Source organism: Crocuta crocuta, unplaced genomic scaffold, assembly GCF_008692635.1.
Source record: "Crocuta crocuta isolate KB4526 unplaced genomic scaffold, BGI_CrCroc_1.0 scaffold3, whole genome shotgun sequence".
Classification (NCBI taxonomy): domain Eukaryota; kingdom Metazoa; phylum Chordata; class Mammalia; order Carnivora; family Hyaenidae; genus Crocuta; species Crocuta crocuta.
In genome coordinates, this window is record NW_027529934.1 from 11,640,203 (window position 1) to 11,656,297 (window position 16,095).

The window sequence follows — 16,095 nt, forward strand, 5'->3', positions numbered from 1 at the left end:
CCCCCGCTCCCCCACAGCTTGTTCTCTTTCTCTCTCAAAATAGATAAACTTAACTGACTGAGCCACTCAGGTGCCCCATCAAAATAAATAAACTTAAAAAACAGTAACAGCAGATTTTCCAATCAATGTATATTTAAAAACCCCCAAACCTTTAAATTCTCCAGAATATTCTACCATGATGTACAATAATACCTTTAACATTCTCTCTCTTTCTTCCCAAGATGCTTTACACTCCAGTAACCGTGATTCTGCTTTCTGGGTTGTTTCTTCCAAATGCTGACGGACTGATGCCATTTTGGAAACCTGTTCCTTGGCAGCTTGTAGAGCTTCAACATCAGCAGCATGTAGCATCAATTCTCTCTCATACTTATTCTGAGCTTCCACAGCTATTTTAGCCTGTAAGAAATTATCCCCCCATTGACACAAGATTAAAAACTCATAAGGCTAGTCAGTATTTTCTGAAAAGGTATACATTACATTATTTAAAAATCTAAATGTACCAAAATAGAACAATTAGAAGTTATGCTGTATCTATTTAATGAAATATGCTACCTATAAGAAATTCATACTAGACCTAAACACACTTGCAGATTGAAAGGTAAGAGGATGGAGAAACATTTATCATGAAAATGGACGGCAAAAGAAAGCTGGAGTAGCAATACTTCTATCAGACAACCAAATTTTACACCAAAGACTGTAACAAGAGATGAAGGACACTATGAGACTATACAACAAGAATATCTAACAATTGTAAATATTTATGCCCCCAACATGGAAGCATAATAAGTTCTAATAATAAACTAATAAGTTCTAATAATAAACAAACTAATTAAAAACATAAATAAGTTCATTGATAATAAAATAATAATAAAGAACTTTAGCCACTTACAGCAATGGACAGGTCATCTAAGCAGAAAAGCAACAAGCCAACAATGGCTTGAATGACACACCAGACCAGATGGACTTAACAGATACATTAAGAATATTTTATCCTAAAGCAAAAGAATACACATTCTTTTGTAGTGCACATGGGGCATTCTCCAGAATGGATCACACACTGGACCACAAATCAGGCCTCAACAAGTACAAAAAGATGAGATCATACCATGCATATTTTCTAACTACAACACCATGAAACTTGAAGCTAACCACAAGAAAAAAAGGAGGAAAGACAACAAATATATGGAGTTTAAAGAACATCCCACTAAACAATGAATGGTCAACCAGGAAATTAAAAGAGAAATAGAAAAATACAAGTATGCAAATGCAAATGAAAACATGATGATACAAAATCTTTGGGATGCAGCAAAAGCAATCATAAAAGTGAAGTATACAGCAACACAGGCCTATCTTAAGAAGCAAGAAAAATCCCATATATGTAACCTAACCTTACATCTAAAGGAGCCAGGAAAATAATAAATGAAGCCCAAAGCCAGAAGAAGGGAAATAATAAAGATCAGAGCAGAAATAAATGATATAGAAACAAACAAAATACCTGATCAATGAAACTAGAAGCTAGTTCTTTGAAAAAATTGATGAAATTGATAAACCTCTAGTCAGATTTATCAAAAAGGAAAAAAAAAAAGGACACGAAATCATGAATGAAAGAAATCACAACCAACACAACAGAAATACAAAAAAATTTTAAGAGAATATTATGAAAAAAATCATATGCCAACAAACTGGGCAACCTGGAAGAAATAGATTAATTCCTAGAAAGATATAAACTCCCAAAAGTGAAACAGGAAGAAACAGAAAACCTGGACCGACTGATAACCAGCAAAGGAATTGAATCAATAACCAAAAAATCTCGCCAGTACAGGAAAGTCCAGGACCAGATGGCTTCCCAGGGGAATTCTACCAAACATTTAAAGAAGAGTTAATACTATTCTTCTCAAACTGTCCCCAAAAATAGAAATGGGAGGAAAACTTCCAATCTCATTCTATGATGCATTACCCTCTGATTCCAAAACCAGACAAAGACTCCACTAAAAAAGACCAATACCCCTGATGAACATGGATACAAAATTCTCAACAAATAACTAGTCAATCAGATCCAACAGTACATTAAAAGAATCATTGTCCACAATCAAGTCAGATTTATTCCTGGGCTGCAGGGGTGGTCTGATGTTACAAATCAATGTGGTACACCACATTAATAAAAAAAAGAGTAAAAATCATATGGTCCTCTCAATAGATGCAGAAAAAGCACATGATGAAGTATAATATCCACTCATGACAGAAACCCTCCACAAAGTAGGAACAGAGAGAATATACTTCCATGTAATCAAGGCCATATACGAAAACGACAGCTACTATCCTCAGTGGGGAAAAACAGAGCTTTTCCTCTAGGGTCAGGAAAAAGACAGGGATGTCCACTCTCACCACTGTTATTTAACACAGTATTGGAAGTCCCAGCCACAGCAATCAGACAACAAAAAGGAATAAAAGGAAAAATCACTAGAACTGGTATCCAAATTCAGTAAAGTTTCAGTATACAGTATCAATGTACAGAAATCTGTTATATTTTTATACACCAATAATGAAGCAAGAGAAAGAGAAATCAAGGAATCAATCCCATTTACAAATGCACCAAAAACCTTAAGATACCTAGCGATAAGCCTAACCAAATTTGAGGTAAAAGATCTGTACTGTGAAAACTACACGGTGCTGATGAAAGAAACATAAGACAACAAAAAGAAAAAACATTCCACACGCATGTATTAGGGAACCAAATGTTGTTAAAATGTCTATACTATCCAAAGCAACTTCCACATTTAATGCAAACCCTATCAAAATAACAGCAGCATTTTTCAGAGCTACAATAACCCCAAAATTTGTATGGAACTACAAAAGACCCCAAGTAGCCAAAGCAATCTTGAAAAAGAAAGCAAAGCTGGAGGCATCACATTTCTGGACTTTAAGCTATAGTCATCAAGACATAATGGTACTGGCACAAAAACAGACACACAGATCAATGGAACAGAATAAAGCCCAGAAATGGACCTACAACTATGGTCAAATAATCTTTGACAAAGGAAAAAAGAATATCCTAAGGAAAAAAGTCTCTTCAATAAATGGTGCTGGGAAAATTGGATAGCAACATGCAAAAGAATGAAACTGGACTACTTTCTTATACCATACACAAAAATAAACTCAAATTGGATGAAAGACCTAAATGTTGAGACCAGAAACCATCAAAATGCTAGAGAAGAACAAAGGCAGCAACTTGTTTTGACACTGGCTATAGCAACCTCTTATTAGATATGTCTCCTGAGGCAAAGGAAACAAAAGCAAAATAAACTTTTCAGATTTCATCAAAATAAAAAGCATCTGCATGATGAAGTAAACAATCAACAAAACTGAAAGGTAATCTATGGAATGGGAGAAAATATCTGCAAATATATCTGATAAAGGATTAGTATCCAAAAAATATAAAGAACTTAACTCAACATCCAGAAAACAAACAATCCAGCGAAGAAATGGGCATGAATAGACACTTTCCAAAGAAGACATCCAGATGGTTAACAGACCACATGAAAAGCTGCTCAATGTCACTTGTCATCAGTGATAACGGCACCATCAAAACTACAAATCAAAAGTACAGTGATGGGGCGCCTGGGTGGCTCATTAGGGTTAAGTGCTTGATTTCAGCTCAGGTCAAGATCTCACAGTCCTGAGATTGACCCCTGCATCCAGCTCTGTTCAGGGCATGAAGCCTGCTTAGGATTCTCTGTTTTCCCCAGTGCCCCTCTCCCTGGCTTGTACACTCTCTCTCAAAAAACAAAAAAACCTGCAAACTACAATGAGCTATCACCTCACACCAACCAGATGGCTAGAATACTAGAGGCAACAACAGGTGTTGGTGAGGATGAGGATAAAGGGTTACCCTTTTACACTGTTGGTGGGAAAGTACAGTCATTCTGGGTAAGTGTACAGGTTCCTCAAAAGTTAAAAAAAAGAACTACCCTATGATCCAGTAATTACACCACTACGAGGTATTTACCCAAAGGATATAAAAATGAAGATATGAAGGGACACATGCACCCCAATATTTACAGCAACATTTTCAACAATAGCCAAATTATGGAAAGGGCCCAAATGTCCATCCACTGATGAATGGATAAAGAAAAGGTAGTGTGTATATATGTGTGTGTATATGTGATGTGTGTATGTGATGGAATATTAGTCACAAAAAAGAATGAAGTCTTGCCATTTGCAATGATGCGGGTGAAGCTAGAAATTATCATGCTAAGTGAAATAGTCAGAAGACAGATACCATATGATTTCACTCATAACGTGGAATTTAAGAAACAAATGAACACAGGAGGTGAAAAAAGAGGAAAACCAAGAAACAGACTCTTAAGTATAAAGATCAAACTGAGGGTTGATGAAGGAGATGGGGCAGGGGATGTGCTAGATGGGTGATGGGTACTAAGGAGGGCATATGTGATGAGCACTGGGTGTTGTATATAAGTTACGAATCACTAACTTGTACACCTGAAATTAATATTACACTATATGTTAACTAATTGGAATTTAAATAAAAATTGGAGAAAAAACATAAAAAACACCCCTCAAAACAAGGAAGAAATATTAAAGAACTGTTCAAAATGAAACTTAAGAAGACGATGCAGCAATTTGGAACAGGCTTTATAAAATAAAGGCTAAGAATAACTCAGATATGTAAAATACACGTGCATACACACACACAAACTTAAAAGTGAACAAAGGGAAATGAGAATAATTTATTTCAATGCTTAATTATTGATACATTCTTTTAATTTGCAATGTTACATTGTCTGGCAATAGGCCAAGGATATTATTGTCTAATTTACCTTTGAAATATTTTCCCACGTATTCTACTTCTAAAGTAACCTTCGTATATACATATACATACTATACCTACATACGTATACGTACTATACATACGTAAGCAATAAAGAACTGTCATCAAATGACTATTCATATACCACTCAAAGATGAGAACAGTACATGTCTTCCTTTCCCATTCTATTTCAGTCTTATTACTACTCTTACACTTTTATAGTTTTCTGCATTTGTCAAGATTGCTTTGTTAATGGTTATTGCACCATTTGCTTTTAGTCTTCACATACACTTTTCAACTGATCTTAGTGCAAGTTCCACAATAGTGAAAATAAGTGTTAATAAATTAAAGAGTGAAAATAAATAACCTGCATTTCAATAAGGTTTAACAATCCTCAAATTGCATTAAGACACTCCAAGAGCTGTTCCCTAGGATCAAACCTCATTTCTCAATGACTGGCTACATGGTCAACACTTACTTGTTCCTGACAGTCACGTCTGGCTTGCTGTTCATTACTCAAAGCTGTGCTGGCCCTCTGTAGAGCTTCTTGTACTTCATTCTGCACGCTGTTAAGTGTTTTCTTTAACTCAGATAACTAAATCAGAAGAATATTAAAATCAGGGTTAATTGCAAGCTTATTTTAAAGACAAATTTTAAAAATCCAACTAGCCCAAAGGAACTTATTAAATTTAACATAACTTCAGGTAATGTTGCATAAGCTTTACAGGTCTATATTCATCTTTACTAATATCTGCAAAACTTAATGTTCAGGCAGAGCTTATAAAAAACAGCACTAGTATCTACTACCATAAAGTAGTCTAAAATGCTCAAAGGGGAACACGTACAGACCTACACAGCAGAGTAAGACACACAACTTAACAATTTAACAAAATTGTTAAGTATCTGTCCAGTCAGTATCTGTTGAAAAGAACTGAATGGGAACTAATGAGCTAGTTAAAAGAACTCAAATCCTTACACACACACACAAGATTGATATAGCTAATTAACCAAATTACCTGTTGTTCCATACTTTCTATGGCTTTTCTCTTGTCATCCTGCAGTTCCTGTTTTTCCTTCTCTACTTCCATCAACTTCTTTTCCAACTGTGTCTGAAACTCAGCTGACTCTTTTAAACGAACTTCAATATTCTTGCGTACTTCTTCTGTCACCTTTACCGCCATCCAAGTAACAGAATACAAATATTATACACATTTAAAATTATACAATTAGTTTCTTTAAATCTAAACTTAACATTTGCCTTGTATTAAAAAAAAAAAATCTACTGGGGCTCCTGGGTGGCTCAGTTGGTTAAGCATCTGACATCAGCTCAGGTCATGATCTTAGTTTGTAAGTTCGAGCCCTGTTGTCAGTCTCTGTGCTGACAGCTTGGAGCCTGGAGCCTGCTTGACTTTGTGTCTCCTTCTCTCTGTCCCTCCCCACTCATGCTTGCTCACTCTCTCTCTCAAAAATAAACATTAAATAAAATTTTTAAAAAATCTATCAATGCTAATCAAAGAGATTATGAATTTTATAGATTTTGTTTTATCTGGCTTATTAGACTTAAGTTCTTTTTAGCTTTAAGAGGTACACAATGATACCAAACTCATATTTACGATAGTACTTACACGCAGCAGGATCCTAATTTAAAAAAATGTTAGTAAGTGCGTTCAACTTGAATTGAAAATTGTATATACCTGTTTTTCCTTGTTAAGAGATTCTTCTAAACTAGTAACCATTGCTCGATACTGTTCCACATTACTAGTACTTGTTTTGAGTCTCTCCTTCAAATCATTCACCTGCTCTTCTGCTTGTCTTAGCTGACTCAGAAGATCATCCATATCCTCTTTGTTGCTAGGCTGACCTAAAGGATTTAAGAGCTTTCTTAAAAGTAATATTTTCAACGGTATTAGAGATAACTGGTATCAGAGTTTTTGAAGTTAGGAAAAAGGCTCAAATGTAGAGGTACTTATCTTGAACGTGTATCTCAATACACACTAAATACCAAAATAAAAACAGGTATTTCTCCAGGATATTATGATTTCTTCTTCAAAAAAATCAAATATTTGAAACCTGCCATTATAAATATTACAAAGAAGATATTTGAAAGAGAAGAATAAATATTTGCGCCGACTGAGGGAGCTACATGAAGATATTACCAGGTTATTTATTTTTTTAACATTGTTTACTCTAAAACACTAAGTCTTAACCTATTTAGTCCAATTTTCATTCTAACATCCATGGAAAAAAAAGAAACTGCAGATTGAAAAAGCTGTTTTCTTATCACACGATTTATCAATAAGGACTAATGATTATTGTATAATTATATATCCACTTATGCATCACATATATACAAAAATACACATATTTTTTCTTAAGATTACCTGGAGCAAAGTCTTTGCATTTGAAATCGTGTATTCATAAAAAGAAGCAAAACCTAATGAAACAAATCTTTTACTGAAGGCTATCAATGAGCAATGATTATGAATACTACTCAAAAAGAGACCAAACAAAACAATTATCTCTCCAAGTGACCCTTATTACAGATTTAACAAGGGTGAGTTAAAATTTCAAGTATTAATCCTCCTCAAAAGAAACATTTTACAAGTATCAATAAATGGTTTCAACAACTGGAAAAGTGGTCAGGTGCCATGCAGAGTTTGGAGTTTTCCGAGTCTGCAAATTTATTAATTTAAGCCTAAAACTGAGCTTTGCTATATGTAGAGTAAAATGTTTTCCCCCCTCTTTTACTATTATCCACAAAGACTAAGCTATTTATTTACAGGATATGTTATAAACCTAAAAAAGTACTTTATTATCAGTTCACTTATATATTAATATACATATTAATATATTCACCTTTGCCAGTTCTCTGTGAGGACTGAGAAGCCAGCTGGACTTCCATATTACTGAGGTGCTGTTTCAATGTAGCAATTTCCTTTTGAGCGTTTTTTAATAGTTCTTTTGTGTTATGATGAAGATTTGTCTCAGTATCCAGTTGTCTTTTTGTATCCAAAAGTTGAACCTAAAAAGAAAAGATACATTAACCCTACAAACACTATCTTTCCAGTAACTAGAGGTTCATGTTATCATTTTAAAACACTTCAAACTGTGGCCAAGATACAGTAACAGAAATCAGATACATTTTCCTATCTGAAATAACTGAAAAAAAGAATTGTGATACCTGAGATAGGAAAGAAAAGAAGCAAGCCTGGTAATTTCCCTAGCTTCCTGATTCAGGAGTGTCCAGGCTTTGACAGAGGAAAAGGGAAATATGGCAGAAGCAAGCAGACTCCTTGAATGGAGAATACATAACTGAAGAGTACAGAAGACTAAATTATAAATTAGTTCAATTTCCTAAGACCGACTATCACAGAGAGCTGCACTGATAGACTACCCAAGAGATTTGCAAAGGATCCTGGCTAAATATTCAACAAAATAGTCATCAGTACACACATGTGAAATTATCCCAGACAGGGTTAAGAATCATCCAAAGAGAATGAGTGAAGAGTTCACAGAGAGTCAGGAATAATGCCAGTTACCAGCAGCCAGAATGAAAAAAATTCATATTTTACTGGACACACTGGGACTAGTATTCAGGAAAGTCTTGCCTCAACAGTGGGGAATAATTAGTTATAGACTGAGAACTGCTTTGGGCCTGCCTAAAAAATCATAAAAAGCGACACTCAAGAGAATCAAACTACTTTCAAGTATTGTATCCCAGAACAAAACCCAGGACTTATAGGAATATTAAACTACCCAGCACCCAATAAGATAAAACTCACAATATATAGCAACCAACCAAAAACTACTAGACACACAAAGAGGCAAGGAAAACTAACAGCTTGTAAGAAGTCTCTTCAAAACCATGCTTCAACAGGAAATGGCAATCAATGTACCTACATACCAAGTTCATTTCCAGAAATAAACAATCTACAGAAATTCATTATACTAACAGACTCACATCTAGATTTCTAGTAAGTGTATGCCTTTGTTCCACCTCATTTTCCAACTTCTTCTTTAGATGAGATATCTCATGTTCCAGTTTTTCTATCTGGCTACTAAGTCTTTGTTTGGTTTCTGTTTCAGATCGCTCTAATATTCCCTAAGGAAAAAAAAAAGATTTTTTGGTTATGCTTGAGAGAGACGTTAAAAAAGTAATACAGAGCAAATTAAAGACTACAAAGAATTACAGGATTACAACCCACTTCTATATGAAGAAGTTAAAATCTAGAACATTAACCAAATGACATTTTTCATTTTAATATCAACTTAATAAAGAAAAAAAGTGACATATTACAATAGTTATTCAGATTTCCTGAAGTTTTAAAAGAAAAATTAAAAACAAATCTTAATCTTGTAAACAACTGCACAGGACTCTGTAAATATAGATCTGAGGGAGAAAACTGCTAAATGCATGGTTTTAATCAGTTCTCTTTCAAGGTTTTATTCAGACTATTGCTATGTCCTAATAAACTTCAAAATTCAATTGTCATCATAATGCATGACCAAAGTGACAGAAAAATTTTCTAATTAAGAACCTGAGAAGATACAACGTTAACACTACTTATTTAACTTAGAACATTTTTTTCTCCAGGTGTTTTTTTTTTTTGGTACCTGAATTGTTTGCAGATTAGTAAGCAGTAAGTTTTGCCCTCTTTGTTCGGCTAACAAAGACTCTCTTTGTTGAGAAAGGCGGACTTCTGACAATTTAAGCATTTCCTTTTCCTTTTTCAAGTTTTCTGCTCTTACCTTGAGACAAATGTAAGTAAAAGAAAAAATGAGGGAAAACATTGTGTCAAATGTAGTAATACCATTACAAAATTCAAAACATCCTTCGTTACTACGTATTTCTTAACGTTAATTAGAGATGAGGACATCTATTCATTATAGAAGAACTTCTAACTCTTAAGTTTCAGGTGTTAAAATATGGAGCAAAAATTATTGGCAATATCAATAGACCAAAGGAAAAAATCGTGCAATTATCTCAAATACTTAAATGATTTCTCTGTTAACAAATCAGACTTTGAAACCACCACAACAAAATCCAACCTTGGTTTCTAAGTATCTGGTTTGAGAATGCTGACTGATCTATTTCAATTTTTTCTGCCTCATGAAGAGGCAGTCTCAGATTTGGAAAGGTGCTCTGAAAATATCCTTAAAGTATTCATATTACACAATAATTCATAAATGAGCAATCAGAAAACTTACTCTACCAGTTAGAAAAAGTGATCCATTCCCCACAAATGAGTGGAAGTATATAAAAATGAATGGATGTAGCCAACAGAATTAAAAAAAAGTAAGTCCAAGTCCCAACCATCTCTCACAACTATCCCAAACAGGAAATCACTTAACATTTGAGTCTGTTTCTCAACAAAGGTAAAATGGGGGACAAGGTACCCAGCTCACAAACAGTGATCAGAATGCTGTGAGGTAACTTTATACAATAGTAAAACATCAGACAGAAATTCATTATCAAGAAATCATTAGAGTTGAAAGTACTGCAAATTTCTAGTAGACATTTGTATTCATGTTGAAATTCAGAAATATAATTTAATGCTAATAAAATTTTTATAGTTTTATCAGAAATGAGGAAGACTAAATGAAATATTCATTTGTCTTTGTTAGAGAAACAGTGACTTACAAATTTAATATGAAATGGAAGACCTGTAAAAAAATCTTAGTTCAGAAAAATAAATTTCTTTCCCTGTTTAGTTTTGATAGAAACAATCACTAAACTGATGCACAACTGGGTATTTAGAAACTATGTTAATAAGGATTTGAAATCAGGGCATCTGGGTGTCAGTTTGGCATGACTCTTGGTTTCAGCTTGGGTCATAATCTCAGTTTGTGGGTTCGGCTCCATATGGGGCTCTATGCTGGCAGCATGGAGCCTGCTCGGGATTTTTTCTTCTTCTCTCTGCCCCTCCCCTGAGTGCATGTGCACTCTCTCTCTTTCTAATAAATTTAAGTGGACTTGAAATTCATAAACCTCTCAAACATCTGTATCATGTCAACCAGTAAACTAAAAAACACATGCCAAATGCAATTTATAATGCAAATCAGATGAGGGAAATTGGTCTCACTTCTGCAACAGCTAGCTTTTCATTTGCTCCTCTCAAATCTTGCGTCATTGTATTGATGATCTGTTCCTGCTTTTGAGTTGTTGCAGTAAGCTTCTGATTTCTCTCATGTAGGGATGTTATTTCTCGACGATATCCTTCAACGTTATCTTGTAGCATTTCATAACTTACAGGAGAGAAAAAGAATTCTATAAGCAACTGAAATACTAAATCCTAGCTTATTCCTTGAAGAACTTTACAACAGCCTAATTTCACATAATTAACAGTATGAAAAAAGTACTTGTATAATAATGTAAAACCTTCAACTCCAAATTTAACAGTGAAATTCAAATTCCAAATAAACTTTAAGTTCTAGTCTCATGCTGAATTGACTTTAGGCGGATTCATTTATAAGAATTTTGATCACATTTAAAATAACACCAATATAATGTTGATACACCAAACATCCACCACAATACAGCACACAATTTATTTATATGCGTGGTTAGATTTCTGCAGATCCTTTTTCCCTCTATAATTCTATTTTCTCATGTGCTTGAAAGCTTACAAAATGGCTGGCTACAGTTACCAACATTGGGGACAAAAGGTGCTTATATTTGGGGTATCGAACTATTGGAATGTATGGAGGAAACAACCTGCCATATCCCTACAAAAAACTAGTTTTATCATGCACTATACAGAGATACATTTCATCCTAACTTACTACACTAGCAAGAATTCAATAGACCTACTAACAGCTATAAAATGAGGTTTACTGTTACTCTTTTAGAGATGACTAAGAATGTGAATTTTCTCAAAATTAACTGTCTAGTGCTTACTTCTACCTATAAAAGGCTGAATGAAATTTGCTCACATTCTTCTCACCCTCTGATGCATTTATGAAATAATTAAGTTCTATAGAAACAGTAGATGCTTCAGTCTCAGGAAGGATAACCAGCAACATTCTTCACATCAATTTCAACTTATTAAATAACTACCTGGCCTACTTAGGAAATACCCAAGAGAAGCATTAACCAGTATTAAAAAATGAATCCCCACAGCTTCTCATCCTGGATTATAGTCCACAAATGAGTAACACTTCTATAAACTAACCCCTGAATGGGATTCAATTGAATATTGAAGTTTAGACTATTTTTATTAACACTATTAATTTCTGAATGAAAGAAAATTTACCGTTTAGAAGCAAAATCAAGTTGTGTCGAAATTTTGGTGTTTTGTGATCGCAAATCTGTAATTTGATCCTGAAGTTTCTCAAGCTGCTCATTTTGCATTTTTTCATTATCTGCCTTTTCTTTTTTGTAATTCTCAAAAATTTCCTGCAACTAAATATTGATCGAATTATTAAAAGATGACCACCTGTGTCCTCACAGAATAACCAAGATAAAGGTGTAATGGTGTGGTCTTACCTGTTTAAGGGCAGCCTTAGCTTCTATAACCTCTGCTGACTCAATTATAGGTACAGGAGCAGGAGCGGAAGCAGTCTGTGATGTACTGGAACGTTTCGGAGTTGATGCAAGAGAAATATCATCCAAACTTGAAGCTTCAGAAATGTAAAATAAATAAATATTATCTCTTTGTACACATGGCATTACCAAAACAAACAAGTCTGACTTATTTAAAAGAAAACAGTAAGATTACTGAGATTATGAAAGAAGAAATCTAACTAAACCTACTAAAATTATTCAGTTTTTGGTTTCGTTTGCAAATGAAATGTTGAAATAAAACGTGACTAAAAGGTCACGGAGATGGAATGTATAGTAAGGGAATATGGTCAGTGATAGAGAGTTAACTCTGTATGGTGACAGAAGGTAACTAGACTTACAGAATGTCATTTCATGTTGTATAGAACTGTCAAATTGCTATGAGGTACACCTGAAATAGCATGTTGTATGTTAATTATACTTGTAAGCAGATAAATACAATAATTCATGGATTCTAAGATCCACACTTGTCAACAATGGTCAGAATTTCTTCTTTCTTAGTCATGCCTAAAATAATTGTATGTTTTAGAATTAGTGATGTTATGATCAATCATATACAGTAGTTAAATTTGAGGTTACCATCAGTAGATGCTGCTTATGTTGCAAAACCTATTCTATAATATACATTTCAAAAACATTTCCTAAAATTACTTGGGATTTCTTAAAACATATAAAAACCTACCTTGTAAAGGAATGGCAACTCCTGTTGTTTGTGACAGCAAAATACGGTACATATCACGCTGACGAACTATAGAATCAACAAGCTGCATTTGATGCTGTCGTGACTCACGGAGTTGTTCTAATTCAGTGAGGGCATTCTCAAGTTTTAGCTGCAGCTCAGTGATTCTGTAAAATAAGAAATCAGTCTATTTGAGTTATAATTTCTACTATAAATTTCCACTGTATTTCAATAACTATAAACTCAAAAGCATTTTACCATCTATCATTAAGCATAATGTTTTGTCTTATTCTTTCTTTCTTCTGCTGTTATTTTAGGAACCACTTTAAAAACCTCCACCATTCAGGACTCAAGTACTCACCAAAGACATCTGAAAAATCTGTTTGCAAAAATCAAACCAATTCCACTCAGTCCAAATCTCAGTCTTCTTAGCCATTGCTCTTTCTCTGGCACCAAACACATTTTTGGAAAAAATTCGTTACTCTGCTTGAGTAATTCCTACATTACCTTCTCCATGAAGCCTGGTCAGTTTCCTTAAACCTAGGCTAGGTCCTCCACCTCTATGCTCTCAGAGACAGGATTCTATCCATTACTGCCCTGAACACACTGAGCTAAAATTATCTACTTATTTATCTACCTTATTCTACCTTACCATCAATCTCATCCACAAATTGAGGTCCCTGAGAATAAAAAAAATTTTGTTTGTACTATTGCTCAATTTTTTCCCTCTACGTCACTATATTCCCAGTTTACAGCACTATTAGGGGCACATAAGAACTTTCAATAAATATTTGCTAAACAAACCAAGGTAGTCAGTTGCTTACTTGGATGAAGTTGTTTCTTGTTCCTCTCTTTCTCTGGTTTCCCCAAGTTCCCTAAGGGCCACTAAGAGACGTTGATTTTGCTGTTGAAGTTCTTCAATATTTCTGTAGGATACTAGATGCTGTGATATTACTTCAGATGAACTACTTATATCAGCAGAGCTTACTTCCTCATCACGTATTACATGATTACCCCTTGCTTCTTCAAGTTCCATCAAAAGCACTCTAATCTAAAAAGAAATTTTAAAGTTATCAAATAGCATTGACTTTGATTCTGAAAATGTTTAGAATAAAAATTTTCAAATGAAAATACTACTTAATGAAAGCCATCACCTAATATTAAATTACCTTAAGAATATCAAGATTATGGTTTTAGATAGAAATTTAATGGGAAAAATTATTTTTCATTTCTATAAAGCATTGAGGAAAGCTGTTACTTTAAAATCACCAATTCACAATTCTAGAAGTATGGCTCCATTTTTGTAAAACAAAGGCCAAATAAAATACAAAGAAATATATACCTGTGTGTGTGTATGCTTGCACTTGCATACTTATGTGTGTACTGTATGGTGGGGAAGAAGGATGGCATGAAAAATAGATTTTAATTCCATTCATATAAAGTTTTCATGTAGGTGTATAAATCCACACACAAAACTGAGGATAAAATATATGAACAAAATAGATTTCTGACTTATTCAGTTGAAAAAGAAGTGTCAGAGTAATGCATATAGCATGGTTTTATACCAATAAAAACAAGAGGAGGAGTGCGCCTCGGTGGCTCAATCAGTTAACATCTAACTTCTGATCTGCCTCAGGTCATGGTCTCACAGATCACTGAGTTCAAGCCCTGCATTGGGCTCTGTGCTGACGACATGGAGCCTGTTTGGGAGTCTCTCTCCCTCTCTCTTTACTCCTTCCAGGCTCATAGATGCACTCTCTCAAAATAAATAAACTTAAAAACAAATAAGGGATGCTTACACATGTTCATGAATGTTCACATGTGTTTGCATATAGATGAAGACATGAAAGAACCAGTCTGTTAGCACTGGTTCTGTTCTGGGACTTGAGCAGGAGGCAGAAACTCTTACTTATCCTTGAACTGGTTCATTTATTACAACCAGTACCTGCAACTTGCAACTTTATCAAACACTTAAAAAATATGGGAAGGGCTATGAAAAAAAAACAAAAACCAATAACTAGGCTATAATTCTGCTAGAGTAGGATTCCTAACTGATGAGCACTTCAGATACGGTAATTCTATCTTAGATACTGCATATTCGATCACTACTGGGCAGTCTGCATAGGGAAGAAAAAAAAGAGGAGAAGAAACACAAAAATTCTAACCTGTTGTGAAAGATCTTTTATTTGTATTTCCATTCTCTGATTGTCTCTTTCAAGCACAGACGAATGTTTGTTAGCTTTATCAGTGTCCTCCTGCAATCGCTGAATCTCCTTTAAAATATAAATTCAAATGAAAATTCTGTATTCCTGTCTAAAGTCTATACCAATGTAGTTATATGAATGATAAAAATACACAGTGCTCAAATACTTCTGTATAAAATAGTAGTTTCTAAAAAGCAACTCTCTACAAATATGAACACATACACTTCTCAATATCTCAAGTACTGCTCATCATTATGTTAATGCAAACAATGGAGAATTTGCCACTCCAAATTAACTATAAATTACAATCTTACAGCCACGAGAAACTAATAGTGTATATCGTATGATCTCAAGAAATACTCTCAAAAGCTGTGTTGAGATGAAAACAAAGGAGTATATTATAATGCTAATCGTTGCTATGCTGCTTATCTGGAAATATACATCAAAAGTAAAAAATGTTGTGTAAGATGCTTAAGACTTGTATAAAAAAGGCATCAAAAGTTAATTTGAAAGAAGCCAACAGCCAATGTTACGAGGAGGCTGTTAAAAAGAAATAGCATAAGCAGTGCTTTGCTAATATTTCCATCACAGTATCACTTGGGATTTAGTGGCACAGCTTTAAGGAGCCTGACAAAAAGCACAGAATATGTTGAAATCATACCTTTATCTCAAATTCATACAAATGTTGCTTCTTAATGAGTTGTTTTTACATAATAATGTTTTAAATATTACCCAAGTGAAAGATGGCTCNATATCATTTGGGATTTAGTGGCACAGCTTTAAGGAGCCTGACAAAAGCACAGAATATGTTGAGATCATACCT

General features: G+C 34.2%; 1 protein-coding gene across 4 annotated transcripts in view; it reads right to left on the reverse strand.

Annotated features, from left to right (window-relative positions):
* Positions 1-16,095, reverse strand: part of TPR (translocated promoter region, nuclear basket protein) — a 62,943-nt gene that overhangs the window by 34,422 nt on the left and 12,426 nt on the right. For all 4 annotated transcript variants that reach the window (XM_077763278.1, XM_077763279.1, XM_077763276.1 and 1 more), the window contains exons 13-25: positions 15,234-15,341; positions 13,893-14,119; positions 13,072-13,235; positions 12,315-12,448; positions 12,082-12,230; positions 10,912-11,074; positions 9,443-9,577; positions 8,790-8,930; positions 7,685-7,850; positions 6,523-6,689; positions 5,845-5,997; positions 5,307-5,423; positions 193-396 (exon numbers count right to left, since the gene is read on the reverse strand). In XM_077763278.1, the coding sequence (XP_077619404.1) occupies positions 193-396; positions 5,307-5,423; positions 5,845-5,997; positions 6,523-6,689; positions 7,685-7,850; positions 8,790-8,930; positions 9,443-9,577; positions 10,912-11,074; positions 12,082-12,230; positions 12,315-12,448; positions 13,072-13,235; positions 13,893-14,119; positions 15,234-15,341 (2,028 nt within the window). The remainder of the gene's footprint in view (positions 1-192; positions 397-5,306; positions 5,424-5,844; positions 5,998-6,522; positions 6,690-7,684; positions 7,851-8,789; positions 8,931-9,442; positions 9,578-10,911; positions 11,075-12,081; positions 12,231-12,314; positions 12,449-13,071; positions 13,236-13,892; positions 14,120-15,233; positions 15,342-16,095) is intronic.